This window comes from Danaus plexippus, assembly GCF_018135715.1.
Source record: "Danaus plexippus chromosome 9 unlocalized genomic scaffold, MEX_DaPlex mxdp_26, whole genome shotgun sequence".
Classification (NCBI taxonomy): domain Eukaryota; kingdom Metazoa; phylum Arthropoda; class Insecta; order Lepidoptera; family Nymphalidae; genus Danaus; species Danaus plexippus.
In genome coordinates this window covers 3,447,906-3,469,587 of record NW_026869848.1, presented here as the reverse complement: position 1 = coordinate 3,469,587, position 21,682 = coordinate 3,447,906, and the positions used below count along the sequence as shown (strand labels likewise).

Sequence of the window (21,682 nt, the reverse complement as noted above, 5' to 3'; positions counted from 1 at the left end):
CTCGTTCTTATACACTCACATCATAGTAGCGAGTTAGAATGCTAAAACCTAGCAAACAATCATCACCATGAGATTCACTTCATAGATAGAAGTTTCGAATCTGACAATTGTCTAATTTTTCGCAGGAATCGAACGCCTGAGTAGAGCAGATCATTGCAAAGATCCGGCAGATATTGTCTACGTTTAAATATCAGCATATCACCAAAGCTACAATCGACGTATTCAATGCAGCCTCTGATTCAGTCGAGGCCGGACCTGAGGATAGCGCCATCGATAATCACAACTCGAAATCTGACTGCGATGCGCATATTTACGAAAACGTTAATACAACTGTCGCACCCACGCAGATGCTATGTGACTCGATTGCTCACAAAAACAATTTCATGAAAGTACAATTGAAATTCTTGTTGGAGCATTTGAGTGAATCTTACGAGTAAAAGTTGTGGTCGATGTGTTATCCTCTATACAATGTGTCCAAAATTGGATCCTTGCAGTGATCGGAAACGAAATATAAAAAAATAAACTATGTTAACTTTTATACGTATTATAGTGTTAAAAATATTTAATCTAGTCACATTCAAAAGTGCACACGATAATAACTAACAAGAGTGTGCACTTAGCTTATTAATACTCCTGTCAATGGTTATAATATTGTAGATAATATAACTAGCGTTGGTTTTATGTATAAATTGTTTTTATACTAACGGTCTAATCGATTAATCAGAGCGATATATACCTACCTACACATAGCTATATGATAATTTAATCTTCATAATATTCCAATACCAAATTAGAAATTAATTCAATACTTGCAAGTGTCTTAGAACTGTAAATATTTCCACTAGAAACAGTAAAAACGCTACCTCACTTATATATCTCTTAGCTTAGCCAATATCTGTATTGCAAGCAAAAATGTAAATTTTGAGCTAGTATATCTCTTTACATATATCCCCGTTAACGTTAATATTTTGTTAATAATAATTCAACGTAAATGTAATAGATTTGTCGTTCTTGAATAAACGTATATGTTGTGGGATTTCTTTATAAAATGTCTTACTTATTAAGACTGCAAAAAGCCAGTGTTAGATTTAAATATTAATATTATAACGACATAGTATAAGACACAACTAGTCAAATATTATAATTATGGGCTTATTATTTAATTGCTCAATAAATAAAGATTTTAATTAATATGCCAGAATTTTTTTAATATATTGACTATTTTTTACGTTCCTCAATAATACCACCGCATGTTATGGTATTGAAATTATTTTAGGTTGATATTTAAAACAAGTGTTAGCGCATGGCCTATTCAAATGAATTCTTCTTGTTAATAGATGCGGCTTTTTCGATATGACCTTGCATAATTTATCTGAAGGTTTATTATATGTGATAAACGACTGCTGACAATTGAAAATAGTCGTAATATAATAAAAAAGCCATATCATATAAAAACTAGCGCTTGTATTATACTATATGTAAACATTATTCTTAATTTATTGAAAATGTACATTGCATTTACTTGTAAGTTAGTTTTTTAGGCTTTGTAAATATTGTTATGACGTTATATAATTTATAGGTACCCTTCGTGGTGGAAAGGCAAAATATGTATGTAGTAGACGCTTACATATAACAGTGTAGATGCACCCTTATGTCAGAATAATAAGTGTCAGTTAAAAGTAATACAATATAGTAAATGTTTTGATCTTGTAATTGTGTATTGTGTCCCTGATATATAGAAAACAAATGGTTTACTCAAATACATAGTTCTAATTATTTATTAGAGTAAGTTGATGGAAATTAAATGTCGCTTTATATTTTCAAATTGAATATATACTGTCTGCTTTTTTAGAAAAAAAAAAGAAACTGCATACTGATATTCATTTATACAAATAGGATGTTGTTTGGCTTTTGTCGTTAGGTTAGACGAGTCGCAGGATGTTCAAGTAATTTACGCTGTAGAATTTGTTACTAACACATTTGTTTTTGTTGAGTTTTTCCCTAATATATTGTGAGAGGTTTATTAATAGATAATAATTAATGCTACAAAATTTATACATGTATGCAAACTGAGGCTTGTCACGAAAATCCTTTCATAAGATGTCAAATATAATAAAACATGATTAAATTTGAAGTTTTAATGAATCCATTCCCATCCTTTAAATAAAGAAATATATCAGAGTGCTTCTCATCTAGAACCTATATACCTCTATTTTTAAGAAGATTATTCAAAGAAAAAAAGGAAAGAATTGTATTTATAAATACCTACAGGCTACAATATTAAAAAGGTACGTTGTGTCAGTGACCACTTTGAAGATATCATTTAATGTTTTTACTATTGAACGCTTGATGTACTTCAAATCTGATTTCAGTTTATACAATGAAGAAATATTCTAGTTCTTTAACTAGTTATGGATACTGAATATCAAGCCGTGGCCAGTAATGAAGTAATGACAAAGTCACTTTGCTTTTTTGCTGATCTTTGCTGAACGTAATTTACACTTAAGTTCAATAAATCATTAATTCTTGCTATATTGAACACACTTTATGGTATAAAAAAGGCAAATTAAAAATATAACTATTTAAGAAACAACAGCAGATCAAAGGTCCATCAAAGCAATTTGTTAAGAGTATCTGTCTTTCTTAAGCTGGGGTTGTTTACAGTATTTATGGTCAAGCGGTTTGATTGTAAAGAAGTACTCGGTTCGAAATCGTTAAAATTATCTACTCTCTATTATCTACTGTTGCGATTGGCCAAGAAGTTCGAGCTGGGTGTAACATACCTACACAGAAAATGTCAAAATAATGGAAGATGTATCAAAAAACTTTTTTATCTACATTTACTTAACCAGACTGCTACCAGAAACTTTGTAGTGCAACATTATTTAAGCACCTACCTACATTGAAATTGTTCGTTGTTATGGATACATTTATGAACTACAATTACCTGTTAGTAAAAAAAATTATTGGAGTAAAAAGAGTATATCTTTAAGTAAAATAGAGATTTCACTTGTCTTTTTTATTGGAACTCTTTAATTACAATACTCCAATAATAAACACCAACGAAATATAAATAACCTTAATGTCTGGAGTAGCAACAGTGTATTATATATTAATTTCATGGTTAACCCAATAAACAAGAGTATTCTGATCAAAATAAATCCAAACCAGTTTAAAGATAAAACTATTCACTCATCACACTAACTTACACCCGGTGACGCTGTCAAAGCCAATCAAGTCAAGTCTTGGTCAAGTTGAAAAAGAAAAACACTAACAATTTCCATAAGAAAAGCTAGTTAATATCAATATACAGTCACGGGTACATTTTGTACATACGCCATCTCGTATAAAAAATCTGATTATGTTGAAAACAAATTTGGAGCTGGCGTTCGAAACTAAATCGATGTATTCTCCTGGGACATAAAGACGATCATTCCTTCGAACATTTTTTTTATGACGAATCATAAATTATAAACGAATGACCACATTTGGGAAAATACTACAAAACTTTCAAATCTTTTATGCAGTCAAAGCCATTATGAATCTCAAAAATGTGTTATTGAGATTTCGACCATTAGTAGTAATACATGCAAGAACCTCTTACGTCACTGACTAATGGTATTTATAGGGCAACCTCTTAACCATTTACACAAAAATAAAAAAAATCAATTTTATCAACTACTTTATTACATAATGATCTTATAATTTAATAATTTTAATATAGAAATACTCATTTAGAAGTATTTTCCGTACCACTTGTGATCGTATTTTGATAGGAATCTGTGACATCCGCCCATGTTGTTCTGGATGACATATTTCAAAGTAAACTTATTACTGTTATTTTCTTCACACCATTTTTCAGATGCTGCTTTTTTCTCTAAAAGCTCCTGTGATATTGGTTCTGCCTTAAATGGTAATCTTTCTGCTATTATTCTTAGCATATCATGTACCTGGAATAAAACAAATAAATTAAAATAAACTTTTTTTATATCATTGATTTACTACAGCAAAAGATATACACAGGACTTTCTATAATATATTTCACACTGAACAAATTTTTCTTATACACAATATAGGTTGTTCTGTATAAAGTTACTTTAAATCTCTTAATAATTTATATTTATTGTAATCTAGTATTCAATAAAAAGTTATCATTGTATTAGTTTAGAGACGGTTACGTTCTTTAAATGTCATTGCAATTCTATAACAGGCTGATTTTGACAAATATCATTCGAACAATGAGATCTATACTAAAAAACACAAGCATAAACAAAATTGGAAGATTTTTTTACCTCAGCGTATTCACATTTGCCGCCGATTTCAAATATTATCCTATCTGCCTTAATTGGTGTGACATAATGGTCAATTGCCCCTTTTCCTCCACCCATCCGTTGACCTTGACCTTTTTTGGTCACTGGCTGCCACGGTGGATCTACCCTCCATATGGCAAACATTCTTTTCATATCTAACCTCCTTGCTACTTGAAGACGTACCATTTCAAAATGCTCATGTCTCAACCTCCCACCTCCAGTGGCCTGTGAATCAAAATGATACAGAAATATATAACAAAGTATCTATTAACAATAACAAGGTATAAGACAGCAAAATTTATAAGATAATTATTAAAGAGTGGAAAAATTGTTATTTTCAAGTATGGTATTTCTTAAAACTTTCAATTTTACTTAAAATAATTTCACCAGCTCCCATGGTATAACTAAATTAAACTGATAATTAAAAACCTGCAAGTGGACTTAGTCAGGAAAGTATAAGAAACATATATACATACATGTGAGAAATTTTATATTTTACTCAAATAATTTTTTACCCACATTGTTGGTACACCACCTTATACTCCAGACTTTATTTAAAATTCACTGTGTGTTAGATTAATTTTATAAGCCAATAAAGATTAATTGCCATGAAAAAAAAAGAAAAATTAACATCTCACTTGAATGAAAGGTGTAAATGTTATCCCTTAAGAGTTATTACTACAATTCAACAAAGGAATAATTTCTGGGAAGTATTGAAAATATATGGTAACTTACAACAACACCATACTGTTTCAATTGTAATGTATTGTGTACAGTTTCTGGTCCTCTCATGTATCTAAGACGCTTTTGCATTTTAGGTGGTTTTAAATTTGGTGGATACAGAGGAACTTTATCAAAAACCCTGAGTCTAGGCCGTTCTGGAATTACAATATCTGAAACAACAAAATAGGATTTATAATCAAGCATCTAATCTTTTAGGAACATATCAATTAGTACTATCACACTGTTTATGTTGTTTTCTTACCATCGTAGTTTTTAGGGGGTGGGAAATACTTTATTCCTGAAGTTAACGCCAATTGCATTAATTCTGGGCGCAATATTCCTAAAAAATATGTAGATATTATACGCATGATCCTAATTGTTAACTTAATATGTGGAATAAAATATCAAAAAGTTGAAAATCAAATTACCTATTACGCTTCGACATTGTCCTAAGAGCATTTTTGAGATAAAACAATGGTATTTCTAATATATATAAATTTAAACCATAGGTCTTAGTGCATACCCAATTTAGATAGGTTATTTTTTATGTTATCAGTGTCATTTTGACAAACCATGAATTTGAAACATATACCCACAGATCACAAAATAAAATTGAAACACAAGAAGACATGTCAGTTATGGCAACTAAGTAAATGATACTTTAAAAAAAGTAATTTTTATTTTTTTTCTAGTAACTATGTTTGTAGGAAGTCTTTTAAGAATATTTTTTTCTCATTGCTCATATAGTCATTTTATATTTTAAGTTTTTTTTAAATATCATTGCGTCTCATTATCATTTCGCTTTGACAAAAAGTGCTGACTGTAATATCATGTTGGTTTTAATAATTTTATAATCGTTTAGTAATTTTCACTCTGTCAGACTTTCTTGTGAAAATGTAGTTTTTTTTGGTGGCTCTCTCATGGAAATAATTGACCTGATGCACTACAATAAACAGATAGATAACTCCATTTAATAGCGACAATAGCATGAATATTTGTGTACCGGTACATTCTACGTATTTCATTTGCATCGTCTAGATTAGTCGGTGTTTTCCCAATCAGCCACAGTTAATAGTGAATGTCACTTTGTAAAAACTAAAAAGGAATTCAATTATCCCAACAAGAAAAAAATTCTTTCATGTTTTCTTAGCCAATGCATAAGTACTAAATAGACGATACTATAACTTAACCGTAAGAGTCTATTCACGTATGAATAACAAAATAACATTAAACACAATAACATGAAACACGCTAAAATATCTTATTGCGATTACATACTTGTAAATTGATTCTTTAAGATCAAAACTACGAAACCTATTAAAAATAACTAAAGAGGTACACATTGCTTGTATAAAAAAATGTTGCCATGGAAACTATTCAATATTCAGTTAAAAATTAGTGCACGATTAAAAATATGAAATGTACTCAATTAGTTAGTTAAATAATTAAATTATGGAATATGCTACAGTGTTAAACTTTCAAAAATGTTTATATTTGAATGTATATATTTATATTGTTTGGGTGGTGGTAAATTCTTACTTTCTATTTATTAAGGTATTAAGTATATTAATACATTGATATTACTTGCAAATTAAAATGGAGTATAATTTGTTTTGCTTATGTATTATATCATTCAGGTTTTAAAGCTGGAGCATTTGTCAAGGTATTTATCTATTACGGTGTTCATCCTTCTTACTGTAATTGAATTTGTAAGACTCTACCTTGGTCATTATGGAAATTTATCATGCAGAGTAAGTACATGTGGAATAACAACAAAATAATAAATGTATTTATCTTTTGTTACAAAGTTTTTATATTTTAGGTTCCAGAACTGGCAGGATTTTTGATGTTAACTGTCTTGATGCAAATACCGCTTGTTACATTTTTCTTATTTAATCCGTATTTATTGAGTACCCCGACAGAATTTGTATTACATGCATGCTTGTGGATAACCACAATAATTGAGATTGTATACTGTTTCTTGGTACTTAAAAAGGCATCATCACAAGCAAAATCTATGTATATATCTCAATCAAAAGATTCAGTTGTTAAATATTAAGTGTAAATGTAAATTATTAAATTAAGGTTAACGAAAATTAATTAACTACAACATTTTGATTAGTTCATTTATTAAAGCTTTTCACATTGATAAAATTATAGCATGTAGTTACAGTAAGTATATCAATTTGTCTGATTTACATTTTTCAAAAATATGCTATTTATTGATTCATGTTTACAAAAATATTAAATTTAGATTAATAAGAATTAATAAAATAATTTAAAAGCACTTTGGTTACCTTATTTACCTCCTACTTCATTTATTACTATACTTTTATCTTAGGTCAGAATTTCAGAAAGAATATTTTCAGAGCACCACTGAATCTATGGCCAATTCATGTTCTACATCATTATTTTGTATACTTACACATTTTGTATTTTAAATACTTATTTCTTTAAGTAAATATACAATACTCATTATTATCTCTTCTCTTTCAATTACTTTCTATTCTAATCCAAACAATCACTTTAAAAATACTTATGTCATTTACTTATTGTAACATCCTTGTTTTCTTAATATATTTTTTTATTCTACCTTCAAATATTTCTTAATAATCTGTAGTTACAAAAAAACCTTTAAGATGTCACATCTGAATTTTCATTATCAGTGGCCATTTACCTTTAAATTCAAATAAGTAGTAACAAATATTGTAAACAAAAGTCATTGTTATCAGGTTTTTTTTACACACACATCTACTTTATGTATTGACAGAAATTTATTTTCTCATACAATATCTGTTTTAAATTAATATGTCATAAATAAAATAAATAATTATTTATAGATCACAAACAGGATTCGTTTCAAAAAATTCATCAATTTTGCTTCTTACTCCATGTAAAGTTGCATTAAAATTTGCTAGTTGCATTTCAAAGCCTTTAAGATCATTCTCAACCTCAAATGATTTCAGGATTTGTATAAATGTAGGTGACATTTTACACATAAACTGAAAAACAAAAATTTTCATTACACATAAAATACTTGTTATTTATAGAATAATTGAAATGTACAAATTATTTTTAGCTTACATTAAAAAGTTGTTGTGTGATCCAACTATGATACTTTTTTACAGAACCTTCATAAGCTACTGTAAATATTTTTTTCATGCTCACTTCATAATCTTTTGCCTGAAGACTTACTAACATCTCTTGGAACAGCAATTCAAAAAACAGCAGTGCCCTAGAAAAGAGAACATTTGATGTTAAGATAACATACAAGAAAAATATATCTTAAAATATTGCAAGTTTAATTTTATAATCTTATAAAATTTCTACATATTATATTAATAAAACAAACTTAATACCTTACACCTTACCTATTTAACCATAGAACTCCTTCAGCCGCTGTGTTCTTTCCTTTAGAATATTCATCTAACATTAATTCTAACAAACAAGTATCCTCATTGTATTCATAATGATTTTTTATTTTCTGTGGCACAAATGCATTGAAAATTATTATTTTTTCTAGCAATACAAGACATAAAACTATCTTTAAACATTTCTTTTACTTACATCAACATTTCCTTGCATATCATATTTTACAGGTGCAAAAACTTTTCCAAGACGGTCTGTAAATATAAAGTAAAATATTAAAATAGTAAGTAACCACTTTGTATCATTGTTGTGTTCTACAGTTTTAATCTAATACATACCCACTACCATAATTAAATCAGATGTTGCTTCCAAAAATTTTAAAACATTTATTTTATCATTCACAAGAGTTGGGAAAGATTTAATGGCATTAAAATTGAATCGGTTTTCATCTTCTAAAGAACTGCCTGCCATTTTCATAATAGGTCAAAAAGTCCTTAAGTTTTGGGTGAAGTAGTAACTACTGGCAGGCCGAAGGGCAGAAGCTATATTATCAACGTTTCGGCTCTTATCGCCACACATTGTTATCGCTTAGAAAGCAATACTTAGATATTAAATAACCTGAAAAATTATACATTATAGAGCATGTACATGGATATCTAAATATTTTATTATGTAAAATATGACTTATTTAATTTGAAGAGTATTTTGTCCATATTTACAACATCACACATAACTGATCATACCCAAGTAAATTTTTGATTAATTGTGTATCATGAGCCGTCAGTGTCATGTTAGGGCTTGGAAATGAAATATGAACCTATTACTTATCGATAGATAAATTTCATGTATCTGTATAGATAACCCTTTTTAACACATTGTAAACAATCTAACATGTCTAACATCTTAACAAATTACCCTTAAAGTAATTCTGTAATCACAGAGGGAAAATTATAAAAATACATGACATTTTCATTAAACGAGTTAAATAAACAATTAAGAATCTAATTTTAATATACATTAGAAATTGATGTACTCATCGAAAGTATTAATTTAGAAAATTACTGGTTTATAAAACAAGGTTATTTAAATTCAAATTATTTTATAAGACTACCAACCTATGAATACTTGTAGTAAAACAAAACGACGCCGCTATAGCCTTGATCAGTCTTTAAAAACAATTATTCCACAAATCTTCTAAAATTTAACAATTACCGGTGACCTATTACACAAAGCACATACGTTATGTTAATATTATTATTTTATATATTAGACAGTAGACTTAATGTATTTTTTTATGAAGTACTGATTACGTTGTGCAAAAAAATACACTTTCACGATAGTTCCAGCACAAGAATTCACTTATTAATAGGAAAATGTTTGTTTCAAGACGTTTCCAAGGTCATCTTCGACAACAATAGTTAGCACTTTACTTTTTGGAGAAAAAGTAAAAGGTACTAGAAATCTTTTTTCAGGTAAAGGGTTTGTAAATTCATATGAATCTAAAACCATACCATTAGACTCGTCTCTTACTTCCACTATTCTTATGCCAGCTGTTGATATTATCATCATTCTGTTTTTGTCGAACTTCAAGTATCTGGTGATAGCTTGTCTTTCTCTGCCATATTCATTGTTAAACCATCTATGATACGATAAGAGAACTGCACAATTTTTTGTCCAATATATAGAATCATTACCATTGGAACGATTGAGACTTTTCTTTGATTCTGAGAGCCTATTTGTAATAGTAGAGTAGACGCTGGAAGGTCTCGTAATTGGGGTGACATTCGGGCTTCTTCTTACGATGTCAGATTTTGACATAGACGCAAAGTTTCCAAGCGTAGTTTTACTGCGTGGACCTAAAACTCTCAATGGTTCTGCTACATTCATTGTAACATTTATGTTGCGTTGAAGAGATACAGTTGAATGCTGAACAGGTTTACCGTTATAGTTATTCATATTGTCTTTCACTAAAGCCGATCTTTTATCTCCAACTAGAAATACACGATCAATGTTGTCAAAACCTCTTCCCATTATACCGTCTTTTGTATGACCAAGATCAAACGTATGGCCTAATTCATGAAAAACAGATCCTAGAGTTGTTGCAAAACATGCTCCCAAAGTTCCCCTATAGCCACTGTCATCCATAAACCGTTTTGAATTAACTGGCGTGGGATCCAGGAATCTAGGAATGATTTCTTCTACTGAACTGGGCCAAGTATACATACAAGCCGTTCCAAATAAAGCCAGTCCACCACCGCCCAATGCTGCATAAGCTTCTGTGAGAAATACAATTTCTTCATGTGTCATTGGCTTATCAACATCCGTTCCTTTGAATCTTGTACATGAAATAAAGCCTAAAAATTTCCTGTCATTACTTCCTAAATCTGAAAGCATTAGTTCCCTGCCAAAATGGGTCCATAGTTCTCCTTGCCTCATTTTTCTGGCTTTGTTTACATTAAGGTTGCTTTTAAATATAATACAGCTTTCCCTTTTTTGATTAACCTCATGTTCAAGTTGAAATGTTTTTCTTCCTACTCCACTTTCAAATAGCTTTTCGGCGGTTAGACTTTGAATTATTTTGGCACCAATAGCTATTCGTTTACAAGCACTCTCAATACTGTTATCAACATCGGGGGGACTCTGAAAACACCCATCGTGTCCCTGACATATGATATATACGGGACATACTCTGAGATTAGTTCTTCTGGGTTCATATGACAATTTTATTACTTTTATTTGGTCAATATATTCAAATTCAATACTATTTTCACCAAGCTTAAGAGAAACTATCGTTTTAAATTCTCTATTGCAAACATCCCAATCTGAACTGTTTTTGTTTCCGTTGCTGTCAACTGTACATCTTATTTTGTTATTGTTACATGGTCCAACTGTTATTAAACCTTTTATTAGAACCAGAGAATAATTTATTGTTTCCCCATTTTGAAAATTTGTAATAAAAATTGCTGAGGTTTGTTCATTTTTATTTTCTTCATCTATTCGGTTGTCCATTACCTGAAATATGTATACACTGCAAGTTAAAAACTCTCGCAGTCGAGGTTTTTACATCTATTGACCTTGTTATTGTTTCATACTCATGTAGGCTTCTCAATATTATAAAATAATTCTCTCATCATATAATTAGGTTAAGTGTTGCTTTGTACATTCAGCTCCTTAAAACATAACGTAAACGGGAACGTACTTCAGAATTTGAATGCACTAATTACTTCAAAGTCGTGACATTTATTTATATGCTGAAGACGGTCATAAATGATTTGTATCGTACTATGCAATGACTCACCATGATGTGGTTAACGTGGAGCGCACAGAAACGGCGCGGCGGCGACGGGAGACTGCGGGTGCGGGCGGCGCGGAGGTATAACGGCGGCAACTCGTCGGCTTGCACCGTCGGATCTCCTCAGTCCTCACTTCCCTCTGAACTGCGCATGCTCCATGATGCAGACCGATTGCTCCGTAACGATTGCGATGCCCGCCGGAGGTACAGACTTGCTGTCTCCGATGCCACGAGGGAAATTTAAACTATGCGCCTATATCGAATATAGACTCGAATGCGTCATCATTCACTTCCGTTAAGCATTGTTGGTTTTTTTTCGTTTATATTCACAAACACCTTGCAAAAATGGTTTTATTACGGCCAAATTTCCTAATAAATTATTTTGAAAATCATTATGCGGATGGTTTACATATGAAAAAGAAGTTGATATATAAACTATATGGTTAGATATTTATCTGATAAGAATTAGTTTTACCATCTTTTTATATCTTGATTGTTTCGTTCGGTACCTTCAGTTAATATTTCTATCATGCGTAAGAATCCTCTTTTGCTATATTTTTTTGACAGGGTTTTTGGAAAACGGAAATAATATAAAACATTGATATATAATATAAAATATATATATACATATAATATAATGTACTTAAGGTAATCGTATAATTTTTAAAAAACGAAGTCCATTTTTTTTATTGAATGTTCATGTCTATTGCACCTTGCGTAAGTTATAAGTCCATTATTAGCGTAAGAGATTCATGCAAATTACAAGACATATTTTCTTACGATATTGCTCTTCAAATGTAAATATACAATTTATTACATCAAATATTATTTTATTCATAAGACATAAATGTTGTCATAGATATGTTGCGCATACAAAGGCTTAACGGTAATATAATAGCTATCATTGTCATGGCAAGGAAACACGGCAAGTTATACAAGTTCTAATCTAAGTCGATAATCGTACGCTAATAGACTACTTAGTCTGTGTTAGTCGGTATGCAAAGGCCTATGTAGAACTACGGAAGTGCGTAGCTGACGTAGCGATGATGATGTGCAGGAAGCGGTTGGGGCTGGTCGCAGGAGCCGGTCGTTGTCCCAGTGAACGGACTTTCGCTTTTATCGGAGAACGAACCCGGGCCATTACTACCTCACTCACGTTACACCATCACAAGTGGTCGCTTTTGGCTGCGTTTGTCGTTGGTATGCATACTAATCTCTATTCGATTAGGCTTGTGATTTCTCCACGCCATAATAATATTATGAATGTCGTCTATACTGATAATTTCTAAGCCACTTTTTATGTTAAATTTAATATGTTATATAACGTTTTTTGCAATTTTAATTAGCTAGTAGTATTATAGGCAAGGATATAAAATTTTAGAAATTAAGACCCTCGTTTATAAATTGGTAAGAAGATTCTATGACTAGAATATATTTGATTATTTCTTCGATGACTATCCGCAATAATCTTTTAATTAATTAAAATCCTAAGGACCGATTCTCAGTTCGCCACAAAGCTGGTGACGGGAATATCTTAACTGGCTTTTATATATCGTTGTATCAAAATATTATGGTGTTTTCTGTTGTTCTTTACGCTTTAAAAACTGGCAATTGCTCACTACTTAATTTTCATACAACCTGGTAGGTACTTATAATATTAAAATATTGAGAGTTGCAAAAAGACAACCTTAGGATTAATTTGTGAGCCGAGTTAGCTTGTGTGAAAATTGTAAGAATATATTTAACGTTACAAGAAGAAAATAAAAATAAGAAAAATATAAATTATAGAAAATGAGTATAGTCAATAAAAGATAACAATTACAACTCAATTCAATTTATAACACAGAAGGAACTGGTCTTATTCAGGACCAGAAATATTAACAAAAGAGTATTTATCACGATTTTTTTTTAAAATAAAACTAATATTTTTCGGATAAACTATGCGTGATTTAATTTTGTAAAAAACTACATCTCGTCTGCCCGTGATCACGGTTGCTGAAAAGTAACCGAAACGTCGGGAATATGTCGAAAATCTTAGATCTCATTACGATTTTTTTTTTTGATGAAATAATTCAAACCTCGCATTATTTTAAATATTGCGACCGATTTCATTGAAAAAGAAAAAAATAACAATTTCACACGTTTTCTCAAGCGTGTTTCCTTTTATGATAATTTGCATTAAATAATTTTAAAATTAGGTACCTACTGCGTAATTAGAATTAGAGAGGAAGGAACAATACAAAGTGGGATTAGCATTGAGAGGAATAGTGTTTTAATTTAATATGGATTTAACTGTCTTACACTGTTTTTATCGTTACCTACGAGTGTGGATATAAATCGTAGATTACGCATACAAGGGTTTTTAATTTTGATCCAGGAATTTGGCTTACAAAAAATCTTCTACTTAATGACCATTTACCAGTTGAAATGCTGTTAAGTTTAAAAAAATTTTGGTATTAGATATGTAATTTCCTTTACAACGTATTTGATGGGTGAGGATGAAAAAAGGTTCCAATTCACATTATTATATTGAAAACACGTTCTAACTTAATTAGGCTTTGGATGTAAGCAAAATAAATTAAAGACAGATTTACATTTTTATTATTATTTTTCTTATCTTCACAATTGTTGCAACTGTTAAGCCGTTTTGTAACATGGGGCGAATAAACACGTAAACATGCAAGATAAAGACACAACCCTTTGTCTACCTCTATCTCTAGTTTTACCGCATTCGAATTGAAAAGCCTTTCCTAATTTTTGTTCTACATAGAATAATTAAAGTGTTCATTGGTTTTCGTATTTAAGCAGTGAGTAACATTGTTTTATCCCTTAGCTTTGCGAACTCAGGTCTTCACGATTCGTGTTGCATATTACCGAAATTCAATACGATATTGGTATTGTGATATATTTATGAACTCAAGGGCCCTAAGGTTTGCGTCCAATATGTCGACACGCTCTTTCTTAATAATAATGAAGATCTGTGTAGTTTCATCACAGTGCGCTCGTTGAATAATAACGTCCGGTTGAATGAACCATTGCATCGTGTCCTTGTTTTCTGTGATTTTCCATGGCGAAGTGCGGCACGTGCGATGGGAGCTTCATAGCGACGTTGGTAATGTTTAAGTCGTGTGCATTCGTTACTCGTGATCGGCAATCGACATCACCTGGGTTATGTTCAGACATTGATTTGCGTTATTTAAACTGTAGCCAAAGATTTTAAGGTGATTTTAAGATTTTATCCTTGGTAATGACTGCTAAAATGTATTTTTAGGTTAATGAAATTTTATCAAAAAGTTTGAAAAGCTACTACTAAATTGTCCTTGATTGTTGACAATTTTGTCGCTACATAGGAATCATTTGTTTGCTTGTTTAAACTCATTCGAATAATTCTTTATAACACATATTAATTAAATCTGAATTGAACCCGATAATTTTGTTCAATTGAAGCCATTTCAATGGATCAAAGTTGTTATGATAATTTTTAATAAAAAATAATTTACACGTCAAGTGAATTTTCGTCTAAAAACCAGAATTTAATTTCATATTTTCGAATAAGGCGTTTATGTTAGTTAAAATTTAAACAGTGGTTTTCTGTAATTGCTACAAACATTTACATTTCTTGAGATAAAATTACCTACATAGTTGGTGGTAAGTGCTCGTAAAACTTGTAAAAGGGTACTTTATTGGTTTTATCTCAATAGCTATAAATCAAAAAGTGAATATTTTATCTTGTTCGTAGTAAGTATAAAGATTTATTAACCTACAAATGTTCACAAAAAGAAAGTAGAAAAGGTTTTAATTAACAGAATCAAATCATCAACGAATAAAATTACAGATTGTCAAATAGTAAATAAAAGATTTAATATGTCTTTCTTTTTAATTTACTACCATACTTTTATTTACTATTTTTTACGTCATCTTTTATTAGAGTAATTAATTTATTTTAAGACATTATCCCTTTTTTATTTTAAATAAAAAAGGACTTGCTGAATATTACATTTTTATTGCAATTTTTGCTCTATACTACTCCCAAATTACGTGTTGGGCATTTATTGTATATACATTATACATATCCACCAATGTTATTATTTTTAGTCTATGTGTTTTTTTGATGAATAATATCTACTTTAATAAGTATGTTTAATTAAAAAAATATCTTTATATTAATCAATTCCGTCGATCTTTGACACTTACATATTATACTTTTGTTAAAGTTAATGTTGGTAAAGGTAAAACCTATACCGACACTGGTCTAAAATTTGGTCTACCAATTGTTTCGGACCTCTTAAACAGCAACCTACTTAACAAAGTGCTTTGTTTAATAACTCGAATAATGTAAGTATCATAAAAGACTGTGTGATAAATAATTTATAGTGGACATTCAAATAAGCATTTAAATTATATTTAAACAGTGTTGTATGAGTAAAACTTTTTCTTTACGTTATAAATACTCGAGGTCAGACCTCGTTTGTTAAGTGTGTGTCTGACGAACGGCTTTGTAAGTCGAAAAAAATAATTGTCTATTCCAATCTACTTAAAATAATAATTGGACACAGCCTCGAGTGGTATCTCTGGTTCGCGTTGCTATGCTCTTAGTGGAGCAGTGGAACACTATTCTGTTATGTTTTAATACGGTTACATTTTTTGCCGATGCTTTTAGACTGCGTAAGCCCTTCATCGTTGAATTTCAACTTTGTCTTTCACGTTCAAACCTATTTATGATAAGTATTTTGAATATAGTAAAGTTTATATACATCTCAAAAAGATGAATGATATTTAATTTTTGCTGTTATTCTTATGTCAAACATCTTTGAGAGCAGCTATGGTCTCGGAATGCTTCTAATGCTCGTGCGTACACCTATTCATAGTAACAATAGCCACTAACTGGCTTAATCGAATCGACCATTCAATATCCGTTTAAGAAACTGACCACACATACTGAATATGAAATGCTCGCAAGTTTAATGTGTCACTTTTTGTCAGAAGTAAGCATTTTCGAGTTCGGTCGTTGACCCTAGAATTGCGTAGGCTAGCTACTTTCTCTCGATGTTGGGGCAAGGCGAGGCGTGGCAAGTGAGGTGAGAAGGGGGTCCTGCCAAAATAAGCACGTGAAAGGCTACGTAGCTGTTCCTTTGGTTAGGTACATGAGCCATTCAGACCCTATGTTGAACAAGTAAGTATTTCCTACGTGCACTACGTAGGACAGTTTAAATAAAGATATAAATCTTTATGGCTGTTTGCATTTTATGGTTAGAGTGACTTGAACTAAAGAGGTTAAAGAAATTAAGGTCGAATACGAAATGAGGCTTTCGAACGAGATTAGAACCCAGTGATATTTGAATTTCTCACCAGGGAGTTAAATAATATTGATCGTGAGGTTATTGGAGAGTATTTAAAGCACTAAGTCGCTCATATTCAGAATGAGCCAAGAAGTGAGAGGAGATATTGTCAACGTATAACGGTTTAATTAGTTATAAAAGGAAATAATACAACAACATCTTCAAAATACTGTAAAGTAACTATCGCCTACTTTTTATATTTTATTTGTCAAATAATTATGATGAAAGAGGTGATGAAGCTTGAAAGGCAATCAGTATCCATGACGATTAACATCCAAATAAGGTGTATAGAAGATTATGTAAATGTAAAATTATCATAGGTACTAATAATATTATAATTCAGCATAATTATAATTAATATATTGAAAACTTTTAATTCAGAAAGTCTTTTCATTAACCTACAGTTGAAATTATATCTAGCACTATTTAATAGTCTACTGGGTAATGATTTACTTTATTATTTATTAATTAAATGTAATATGAATTACATTTAATTAATAGTAAATTCATTATATTAAGTCGTTATCAACTTTTGACTACGTTAGTGGATGTCTTTAAAATTGCTTTTAGAGTAGCCTTGTCTTAAGTTCAGTGAACTATATTTAAGCTAAGTCTAAAAGGTTATGCGTATTGTGCTAATGCAATACTGCAAAATAAATAGCAAGTTGCTCAAACAAATATAAGGTTAAGATGATTTACCATCCAATATGTTAATTCATGTACAAATTTTTGCATTCGATTCAATGTGCCTTCTTAGTTTACTTTGAAATATAAAGCATTTTCAAAAATTAGGTAACTTATAAATTTCTACTTTCTCTAATGATAATAGAAGATAAATTCAACGTTAATAGAATAGAAATAGAAACAACCTAAAAAGTCAGTAATAAATATTTTGTTTGGATCCACCTTCAGCCATATATCATTTGTAATGGTAGTAATGAATGAATTATTTGTACACAGTAAGCGATATTTTAAGTTTGCTTGACTGTATGTGTCTCACGTTACGTTTGCACGCACTGAAACACTGGTTACGAAAAGCACAATCCGCAACGGGAATACCAATCGAGCTGATTTGGGCAGCTTACAAAGGTCGAAGGCAAATAATTTATAAAAATTGCGAAACGGCTACATAAAAAGAGTTGGTACATTGGACGTGCTTACGGCACCACGTTCTCTCTTTTGAAGGTTATACGGTAGAGTTGTGCGTGTGTGTATCGTTAAAACAAAACTGTCATAATTTGGAAGACCTAGTTTAAATAGACAACGTAACTGTATTTAAAAGACTTCTGTTTACAGTTCTATCACATGATGTAGAATTTTTTTATATAGGTATATCATTAGATTGTTAGGCTTAACAAACAACAGGTAATTAAAAACACGAATATAAATATTTATCAGTAAAATTTATTAGTATATATTCCAAAGTTTCATAGTGTTGTAATTAATGTGATTTTCTAATGAAATTAAAGTATCGATAGGGTATTAAATAGATTTGGTCTACGAGACGTAGTCGCGTAGACTACGCAGTTGCGCGCGCGCATAACTCAGTGCGCAGATCCGGCGAGCAGCGACAGTAAGTCGCATACGTTTGGGTGCCCGGGGTCGAATCTCATATTTCTAGAGCATTGAACCTCTGCAACCTTGTGCGTTGAGCCTGCCCGCTCTCTGTGCTCTGACGCAACCGCTTCAGCCCCTTCTCCGTTTCAAACAATCATATAATTACTCCTTAAGGGCACATCCATTCTTAAGCTGACACAATGGACGATTTTAATGTAAACGCCAATCGTTTCATGATAGGTTGAACTTAATAGGAATCTAGTCATGCTTACGCAATGTGTGAAGGTGAACGAATTATGAGAATTATTCACTACCCTGGCGAAGAATGTCAGCACAGTAATAAACCTAAATGTTAGTAAATAAAATATTACAATACACTACAATGTAATCAGTAATTTACAGAGTATTGAATAGCTAACAAGCTGCGGTCGTCCGCAAATAGTCAGTCAGAAGTGCGAAACGTTAGCGGGGCTACAATTGGCGCCTGCCCGAGAACGTTGCGAGGTGACGGTTACGTAAAGCTCTGACATAACCGAGTCGACGACCGCTCTTGCGCAACTACCACCAAAACCCGCAACCCCACGCACCACACCTTTTCATCTGCTCCCCCCACCATAGCTAAAAATTACCTAATTGTACCAAAAATGCATCAAAAGGACACCGGTTTAGCGCCCGAGTTACGACATCGCCTTTAGAGCAACAACCTCCGCTAAGGACAAACATAACTAGAATGTTTTGAATATACTTATTAAGATTAATATATCTCGGGTTAAATAAATTCGGTTATTTACATGCTAGTTTCGGTAACTTATATTTCATCATACGATATTTCACATACGATGTTGTAATGTTGTCAAAGGATCGCGAGATTATTGTTATGATTTTATTGACATTGGTTGTTGCTAGGTTTTGTATCTCCTAACTATCTTCTATCTAACTAATTATCTTTGGATGGAGAAGCGTCTTCTTCCGAAATTGTGAGTTCGCAAGTGACGTATTCGTTTGGTACAGTTATCCTTAGTGAACGAAAGTGAAAATTAAATGTGGGCTTGGTCATCGACCCCAAGTAGGGTCGTCGACCGCACTTAACTGCAAAGGCCGTTTGTAAGTGCGGAGGCCGTATACGCGACATTTAACTCCGTGATGCTGATTTGTTCGGCATGTCCATTCAGCAAGCGGCAGCGCCGCCATCGGTATTGCACCGTACGTGGAGATTGCATTAATCTTTTTGCTCTTTGTTTATTAACTTTTTTTATAAACGGAACAATTATTGTCTAGGATTCCTTTTACAGAATTTATACAAAACACATTTAATATATAATTCTTTTTTTGAAAGGATAAAACTTTTGCCAAAATATAATTTACATTTTTTTATAGCATACCTTTTTTTAATCATTATTTTGTTACCTTTCCAGTTATTTATTGAGTTTGAATCTATAAAAACAAAGATTAATTCGTACTCCTAGACCGAGTACAAGTAAATTTTACCGAATACAAGCCAAATATATATAAGATGAAATGTATGTATTATTGTTTATAATTTTCCAATAATACTTTCATAATACAATCGATATAAGGCTTTCCATTCACATCAGTACAGAAGTTGACTCTGGTAGTAGACATGACAATGCTTTCACGAAGTTGTTAACAACTTTCGAAGCAAAATCTGTGCTAATCCGCTGTGAAACTAAATAGCCAGAGATTTGCAAGTTATTTTAATTTTTCTCAACTATTAAAGGCTTTTATTTCTAATATTTTTAAGTTGAATTTCTTTGGATCATTTTTTTAATGGCATCTGCTTATACTTAATTTTATAGTCAAATTAAAGTACTTTGTACATTAATGTCATTTGAAGAATCTTAACTTATTTATGACTTTCTATTCAATAGGATATGCAAAAAAAATGGAAAGGCATTTTCTTATTTCAGGCAGATGTCTCAATACAATCATATTTTAAAAAATTACCTCCAATTAGTATAATTTAATATAATATTGAATATACGATACTATTTTGAAGTGTTTTTTTTATTATTTTTAATTTATAATAAACTTATAAACTAGTCCCTGTTGGCAACTTATATTTATGACAGTCGTATTAATTTACGAGTACAATCATGGATCATTAGATTCGCCATTTTGCTATAACTGTATTATAAAAATTTAATTGCTATAGTCAACTCATGGTTCTGTTAGTGTCGAGCTGTTTGGTATATTATGATACGACACAGAAGAGAGAAATTTGGCGAGATAAAGCAGTAAGGAGGACGCGGTCACGAGAAGTCATCGCCTTCGAACTTGCTACATTCAGAGCAAGCGAAATGTTTCTCCATGGCCCCTGGGCAATGTTACAACCTGTCTATCATGTACATAAACATCATCGGATACTTATTTAATATGTTATCTGGCACACAACAGTGTTGATGCGTAAACTGTTGCTTTGCATTCTAATTTATTAGATTATGTTATGTACTTATGGGCCGCTTTCTTATTGTTTGAAGAAATTACCAAAATAATCTGATAGCATTTTCGAAAGCATAGTGGGTCCTTATGTAAGAGTTCAACGTGACACTTTGAGTGGAAGAGGCGCGTTCGCCCGTTCAGCGCGCCACTTTCCTTCAGCCAAATATTTGGTTAACTTAAACTGTTTGTATGACATACCATGCGTCATATGGAGCCCATAAAAATGTTTTTGCAATAATTGGTTAAGTAAAATTAACACCAAGTATTGCAACGTGTTGACTGGAGCAAGTATAATAGTGAAACTTTTTGGTTCATTTCAATTTTCCTTTTTGATGTATTTCTTTCCTGAGCTTATAGTTATATATAGAAACTAACGAATGTCCTAAAATGATGTATGGGAAATTAAGTTGATTGATACTTTGACGAAAAGTTTAATAGATGTCAATAGAAAGAGTCAATTTGGCAGGTCATCGGCGAAATTTGTTGCAATCCGGTCAAGCAGCAACGTCTCTCCAATTATATTATAGGCATAAAAGATTGCTTTCAAACTAGTTTTTGCCATGGCGAAACAAAAAGTTTTCTAGAAAATATTTTTATATCAGGTTTACATAGCTTATCTTATATAAAGATAC

The 21,682-nt window shown here is 31.3% G+C and overlaps 3 protein-coding genes across 8 annotated transcripts in view; 1 reads left to right on the top strand and 2 right to left on the bottom strand.

Moving 5' to 3' along the window:
* The window catches only part of LOC116767303 (transmembrane protein 132E), a 46,994-nt gene extending 44,866 nt beyond the window's left edge, over positions 1 to 2,128 (top strand). Inside the window, 1 exon segment of the mRNA XM_061527420.1 lies at positions 126 to 2,128. Coding sequence (XP_061383404.1) covers positions 126 to 140 — 15 coding nt within the window. The 3' untranslated portion in view covers positions 141 to 2,128.
* Positions 2,129 to 3,665: 1,537 nt separating this feature from the next.
* On the bottom strand, positions 3,666 to 5,619 carry LOC116767304 (large ribosomal subunit protein uL16m). Its single transcript, XM_061527530.1, has 5 exons — positions 5,462 to 5,619; positions 5,296 to 5,373; positions 5,046 to 5,203; positions 4,293 to 4,535; positions 3,666 to 3,950 (listed from the first exon to the last, which is right to left on the bottom strand). The coding sequence occupies exons 1-5, from the start codon at positions 5,490 to 5,492 to the stop codon at positions 3,735 to 3,737; spliced, it is 726 nt and encodes a 241-aa protein (XP_061383514.1). The 5' UTR covers positions 5,493 to 5,619; the 3' UTR covers positions 3,666 to 3,734.
* A 1,526-nt stretch (positions 5,620 to 7,145) lies between these two features.
* Positions 7,146 to 11,871, bottom strand: LOC116767357 (glycolipid transfer protein). Of its 6 annotated transcripts, XM_061527416.1 has the most exons (7): positions 11,701 to 11,825; positions 9,518 to 9,621; positions 8,741 to 9,020; positions 8,601 to 8,656; positions 8,405 to 8,517; positions 8,118 to 8,268; positions 7,146 to 8,035 (listed from the first exon to the last, which is right to left on the bottom strand). In XM_061527416.1, the coding sequence occupies exons 3-7, from the start codon at positions 8,877 to 8,879 to the stop codon at positions 7,868 to 7,870; spliced, it is 627 nt and encodes a 208-aa protein (XP_061383400.1). In that variant the 5' UTR covers positions 8,880 to 9,020; positions 9,518 to 9,621; positions 11,701 to 11,825; the 3' UTR covers positions 7,146 to 7,867. The 6 variants fall into 6 exon arrangements, 3 of the variants coding, with proteins under 3 accessions (XP_061383400.1, XP_061383402.1, XP_032513533.2); XM_061527418.1 differs by lacking the exon at positions 9,518 to 9,621 and having other exon boundaries at positions 11,701 to 11,822; XM_032657642.2 differs by lacking the exon at positions 11,701 to 11,825 and having other exon boundaries at positions 9,518 to 9,765.
* Positions 11,872 to 21,682: the final 9,811 nt, after the last annotated feature.

What these genes read in the sequence shown, in the direction of transcription:
- LOC116767304 (XM_061527530.1), bottom strand. Translation starts at nt 5,492, where the DNA reads ATGCTCTTAGGACAATGTCGAAGCGTAATAG. An exon ending in ACCCCCTAAAAACTACGATG is followed by an intron (nt 5,204 to 5,295) that starts GTAAGAAAACAA and finishes TTGTTGTTTCAG; the next exon opens with ATATTGTAATTCCAGAACGG. An exon ending in TGAAACAGTATGGTGTTGTT is followed by an intron (nt 4,536 to 5,045) that starts GTAAGTTACCAT and finishes TTTGATTCACAG; the next exon opens with GCCACTGGAGGTGGGAGGTT.
- LOC116767357 (XM_061527416.1), bottom strand. Translation starts at nt 8,879, where the DNA reads ATGAAAATGGCAGGCAGTTCTTTAGAAGATGAAAACCGATTCAATTTT. An exon ending in GGAGTTCTATGGTTAAATAG is followed by an intron (nt 8,269 to 8,404) that starts GTAAGGTGTAAG and finishes TCTCTTTTCTAG; the next exon opens with GGCACTGCTGTTTTTTGAAT. An exon ending in TCACACAACAACTTTTTAAT is followed by an intron (nt 8,036 to 8,117) that starts GTAAGCTAAAAA and finishes TTTGTTTTTCAG; the next exon opens with TTTATGTGTAAAATGTCACC.